We start from the raw sequence: 6000 nt of genomic DNA on the forward strand, positions 1-6000 counted from the left end.
TTAAATTTATGGGGGAAATGTGAAGTGATTAGCACCTACTCTAAAATCACACTGTATCATAATATAAAGTAGCCACACCAAACTTGACAAACTTATCACCAGGTGAACAAACTTCTGCACAATGTCACTGCTTTCAGGCAAAGTATACAGTGACATTCTCAAGCCCTTGTAGAAACTCTGCAATTCTGAGGCTTACTTGAGCACTTGCTGTCGAATATTGTTTCTTAGCTGGTTCTTATTGAGGTGCGGACTCCACGTATGAGTTGCTAAGTGGTTTGCAACAAAGTTGTCAACACGTTGTCTCAGATTCTGATAGGCAGGCTAGAAAGAAAGAAGAAAAAAGACATAAATGTTAAAAATCTCCATTGTTATACAATATCGATAGTCTCAGGAATTTGAGTATCTTTAACAGTGTTAAACATTTCTTAGATTACAGCGTCAATGTGGCAACAAAGTTTCACAGCTTATGACAATCCTGCTTTAGGATAATTTCAGAGTCATTCAAATACCATTTATTTTGTCTAAGACAATATGTTTGGAGATGAGGAATACAAAGAAGACAGACATACCTTCTATTTACAGACAAGGGACTAGAAAATAAGATACCAATAAGTGTTACTGTTAGATGATTTGGAGCAAAGAAAGGGAGAAGAGCAGGGAAAGTAAGCCTTCATTGAGAACGTGGCACCTGAGTTTCACAACGCAGCTGGGACCAGGAAAGGCAGGCCTTGCAGGTACACCCAACAATATAAGAGCAAGTAGATGAGAAAACGTGGGGTCAGGAGCATTAGGGAGCCCCCCACGTGGTTAAATCCAATTTGGATGGAGAAGAGACTATAAAAAAGCAGAGAAATGAAGTTGGAGACAGAGCTTGGGGCCAGGGCCTGGAAGGATCTGGGGACTTGTATACGAAGTCTGGAATTATGGGATAGAGAACGGGAACCCACAACACATATAAGCAGAGTGATATGTGATAGCTGAGGTTTCTGATGAAAACTTTCTGATAAATTAAAAGCTTTCTGACAAAGCTTTTAATCTTCCTACGGTGAAAGAGTAAACAGACACAAAATATACTCAGGAAAGGATGCAATGACTACAATAATAAAGGTCTGTACTGGGGTGGCAAAACGGGCTGAAAGACATGGATTCAAGAGAAATTATGAAGTGGCAACCACTGGAGCTAGGCATTAAGTTTGATGTAGGTCACCAGTTCGTAACTGGAAGCAATTGTTGCCCCCCTCCCCCCCGGGGTGAGGGGGGACATCAGGCAACATCTGGAGACATTTTTGATTCTCACAGCTAAGGGGAGTTGCTTCTGGCATCCAGTGTGTCGAGGGCAGGGATGCTGCTGAATATCCTACAGTGCACAGGACAGACCCCCACACAAAGAACTATCCAGCCCAAAATGTCAGCTGTGCTAGAGCTGAGCACTCCTGACATAAGGGAAGCAGGAGAGAGGACACATACTATGTCATCTCATCCTAAAAGGATGCTGCCTAGAAGGAATGTTTGACCACTCAGTCAGGACTGCATGCTTCGTTCCTCCAAGCTGTCCCCCACATGTCATGCTGTTTATATCTTTCTTTTATGTGGCTCTTAACGTAGATGAGTTTGAGTGTTCCGAATGATTTTAAGCAAAACTGTACAGCCTCGTCTTCTGCTATTTGCTCCCTTACCCTTCAAAGCTAATTCTCTAGTGATAAGTTCTCATGCCTTCAATCTTGTACAGCTACCATTCTTTCTCCCTGTCCATTTGGCAAATTTCTCACTTTTGGAGTTCACCCAAGTCTGTGAAGTCATCCTGACACCCAAGGTAGGCTTCTGTGGCCCTTCTCCCACGTACCAACTATCTCCTATACATACTGTCATTCAAGTAATTCTTGTGTTGTACTATATTTTGGGGAGAGGGGGAATATTTATCTCCCTACTGAAATGTAAGCCTGTTCCTTCCACTCTTTCAATCTTTGTTTCCACACACCTTTCCAACTGCTAGGCAGATAAGCAACTGAAAAGTCATTGTCAGGTGAGATGACTGGGTAACTATCTAGGTAACACAGATGATAAAGATTTTATCCCTCTGTGACACCCCTTCATCTCTTCCAATTTCCAGACTTTTGCTAATACCTATGTTCAATCCTACCAAAAATGGTCTCACGATCATTTTTCATGTTCTTCTCCATTTATCCAAAACCAATGTGAATGAAAATTAATTTTCTCCCCAAATGATTCTAAAACATAATTCTTCTTTGCAGTATTCCCAAATCTCAGAAACAGTTAGGATCAAATATCACAACAAATTTAGCACTCTAGTTGCCCCATAAAACAAGCTTCAATCTGAACTACAACAGGTAATTCTCCTGGTTGCTAAGTTCTACTTTAGGTCAAAAACCTAGTGACTAGAGAAATATTTTAGATTCCATTACCCTTCTGGGAATAGTTATCTATCTCTTCTTCCTTCTCCAGTGCTCCGGGTCAAAAGCCTTGATGTCCTCCTTGCTTCCTTCCTCCCTTTCTCTTCCACCCCTCTTCCAAAACCATCAGCAAATCCTGTCAGCATTAGCATCAAAAAACAGCCAGAACCTGACCACTTCCCTCCTGCTTCACTGCTACCACTCTGGTCCAGAGCATTCTCATCTCCTTTCTAGATTATTGTTGCTGACCTCCCTGAGCTACCTTGTTTATCGGAAGTCTGTTTTCCACAGTGCAGCTAGTGCCAATCTTCTAAAATTAGGGTAACCATATCAATTTACTGTCCAAACCAGATCATGACTGGGTGCAAAGGGGACACTGTTAATAATTATACGAGGTCAAGCTATCTAAAATGAAAGTCAGATCATGTCCTTCTTCTGCTCAACTCCTGCCAGTGGCTTCTCAGCTCCAGTAAGCGCCAAACTCTTACAAAGGCTTCCAAGGCCAGACAGATCTGTGAAGGGAGGGAGGGAGGGAGCGGCAATTCTACCTCACCTCCTGTCACTTTCTCCCTCAGTAGGTTCTGCTTTAGGCCTTCCACACTTGCTGTGGTCTCCACCTGGAACCCTCAGCCCTGATAGCTGGACAGCTCCTTCAGTTATGGCTCAAATGTCATCTCATTGAAATCTTCCCTGAACAACTTACTCAAAACACATCAGCAATCCTTTCCACCCCCATCCTGCTTTCTTTCTTCCATAGAACCTCTCACATATTATTTATTGTCTGTTTCTCTCTGCCGGGATTCAAGCTCCATATAAGCAGGGACTTTGTGTTCACTGCTATATCCCTGGCACCTAAAACAATGCCTGGTACATAATAAGTATTTGTTGGGTGAATAAACTTATATACTTCTGTCTTCTATTTTCCTTTTGAATCTAAAAAGAAATAGACAATAATCATAGTGACCAGGAGCCATTTATAACTGAGAATGTATCCAAAAATTGGCCTTTATCACCTGGGGGGAAAGGTGCCATATTTACTTGGTCGGTGAGCTCCCTGCCTGGGACAGACAGATGGGCCTCTCTTGATTTTCCCTCCTCATACTCTACTCAGTGCAAAGGGGTCAGAATGGCTTTGTAACCTCTCAGCTTGCTCCAGGGGCCTGGGAACTGGTAGTCTACAGCAGAGGAGCCTCACCATTAGCTGGATCTTATGGCTGCATGTTAATGTGAACATATGCATTTTCCCTAGTTTTCATTAGACTGTCAAAGCCCTGAGCTTCCCTCCTTCCCGCCCAAGAAATGTTTTAAGACTCCACTTTGAGAGGATCTGGCAGGGATATTACAGATACAGCAATAACACTCAATGGGGATGGGGATGAAGAAAAAGTTGAGCCTTAGACATTGCAGCCCCCTCGCCCCCACCACAAGCATATTAAATTTTCAATCTGCATACACAATAACACACAGATTTGTAGGTTTCTGAGAACAGCAAAGTGAAATTTCTACTTGCTGGATACAAGTAACCAGCTTTATTTAGTTGGGTAACATTTACTTGGCCATGTCCTTTGAAAGGAAGGAAGGGAAGAAGGGAGGGAGGGAGGGAGGAAGGAAGGAAGGAAGGGGCAATAGGCATTATTTTCAAAAAGGTGGTTGTGCATATTCTCTAAAAGTGAGAAAACTACATATCAATACTTCCTACATAGATAAATATCCCCAAGTAAACTGAATTTTCTGTGGTGCTGAAACTCTGACAACTCAAAAAAGGCACATTCCATTTCTGGTCTACAAGGTGGGCCAGAGTTTTTAAAAGGGAAGATGTTCCCACATGTCAGGAAGGTTTTCCCAGAGAAGATAAAGGAATTGTGCGCAGTTCACCACAAAGCACTTTTCTCAAAGAAACGAGGTTCTTTAGAACAGCTGAACACACTATGAGAAAACCCTCACCCCATCAAAACTCTAAAAGCAGTGAATCAAACCAGACCTAAGGAAAAAAAAAAAAAGAAAACAATTGTTTCCAACAGAAGCTTCCTGCTTCACTTGCTTCCAGACCCTACTGGGTTTCCATTCACCTCACTGAGTGCTCCTTCCTGGTGTCCTCTGCTCATCCCTTGCAGAACCAGCTAAGTTTACCTGTTCCTGCTAATGCTCCTTTCACTTTGACATTTGGTATAAAATCCCTTCCCCTTCCTAGCCCCTAACTCTTTTTGTACAAGAAACCACCGTGCTGACCTTTCCCTTCTACCACTTACTCTTCGGAACTCACTCTTTTGTCCAATCCTTCTTCCACTTCACTATCTGCTGCTCCCTCTCCTCCATCCTTTCCTCAGTTTTCTCTGCTCCTCACCCCTCACCCCACCTCCCTTCTCACTTTAGAGAAGTAATTTGGCCTAAGCTACCTAAATCAGTCATCGGTAGAAACAAAAGTCCTGATCTCCCCAGCTCTGCCTCTTCACTCCTGCACCCCTCACAAAGTCCAGCAATGCACACTGCAAATAACTTGATTCATTACCACTTAGTAATTTCTGCAAAGGACAAAGATATGATCCTTGCCAGAAATCTTCGAGAGAAGGCAAAAATAAATTGGATACAAAGTAAACATGGCGGGGGGGGGGGAATCAGAGATGAAAGCACAGTTAACGTTAATGTTTCCAAAAGAGTCTCCAAAAGAACAGTGACTCCGTCTTGCTCACCTCTACATTCCCAGCACCTAAGCAGTGCCTGGCACGTTGGAGGTGCTTAACGCTAGTCTGTTAAACGAATGAAAAGCTAAGCGAATGAATGAACACAGCGTGCCTTGCACAGTGCCGGGCACAAAGCAGCAGCTCAGAGAGGAAGCGGCTGCACAGGGAGCTCGGCGGGAGATGCGCCTCAGAGGGGCCTCGGCAGGGGAAGCCAAGGCGCCGCCGGCCCATCGACGGATGTGGAAGACTGCCCATCAAGGCGGCCCGCGGGTCCTCCCCTGTCCCCGCACGCCCGCAGCACCTCGCGCCCCGAACCTTGGTGTCCACGTCGGCCAGGCAGTCCCTGCGGAACTGGTCGAAGAGCCCTTGACTTTTGAGGTGGTTCACGATCATGGCCACGAGCTGCGGGTCCCCGACGCCGGCCCCCGCGCCGCCCGCCCCGCCCGTGCCCGGGCCAGCACCGGGGCCGGGTGGCGGCGGCGGCGGCTGCGGCTGCGGCGGGGGAGGCGGCGGCGCGGGAGGAGGCGGCTGAGGCTGCGGGTTGGTGGCCATGGCGGTCTGGGCCGGGGAGGGCGCAGGCCCGGGCGGCCGGCGCTCCTGGCAGGCGGCGGCTGCACAGGTCCCGCCGCCTGAGGTAAGCCAACGGGATGTTGTTACGGAACCAGCAGATCCAGGGCAACCCCGGAAGTGAAAGGGAACCGGGGGAAGGGAGGAAAAGGCGGTGACAATAGCAACGAAGGTCTGGCTACGGAGGCCGCGAGGGGCCAGTTACAGCAGCCTCCGACTGCGGGCGCCCTCGCAAGGCTGGGCCGTGTGGGAAGCGGCGGCGGGCGGCGGGCGGCGGGCTCTGCGCGCGGGTCTTAGGTCTGGAATCCAGGGCAGTCGGGCGTTTGACTCACGCGACCCCC

At 46.9% G+C, this 6000-nt stretch overlaps 1 protein-coding gene across 4 annotated transcripts in view; it reads right to left on the bottom strand.

The window, feature by feature from the left end:
- BOD1L1 (biorientation of chromosomes in cell division 1 like 1) overlaps positions 1-5644 on the bottom strand; it is a gene marked incomplete at its 5' end in the record, with an annotated part of 55208 nt that extends 49564 nt beyond the window's left edge. For all 4 annotated transcript variants that reach the window (XR_014326143.1, XM_082837758.1, XM_082837757.1 and 1 more), the window contains 2 exons: positions 197-321; positions 5408-5644. Coding sequence is in view for 3 of the 4 variants with exons in the window: in XM_082837758.1 (XP_082693884.1) it covers positions 197-321; positions 5408-5644 (362 nt within the window). The remainder of the gene's footprint in view (positions 1-196; positions 322-5407) is intronic.
- Positions 5645-6000: the final 356 nt, after the last annotated feature.

Source organism: Leucopleurus acutus, assembly GCF_964270905.1.
Source record: "Leucopleurus acutus genome assembly, chromosome: 4".
Classification (NCBI taxonomy): domain Eukaryota; kingdom Metazoa; phylum Chordata; class Mammalia; order Artiodactyla; family Delphinidae; genus Leucopleurus; species Leucopleurus acutus.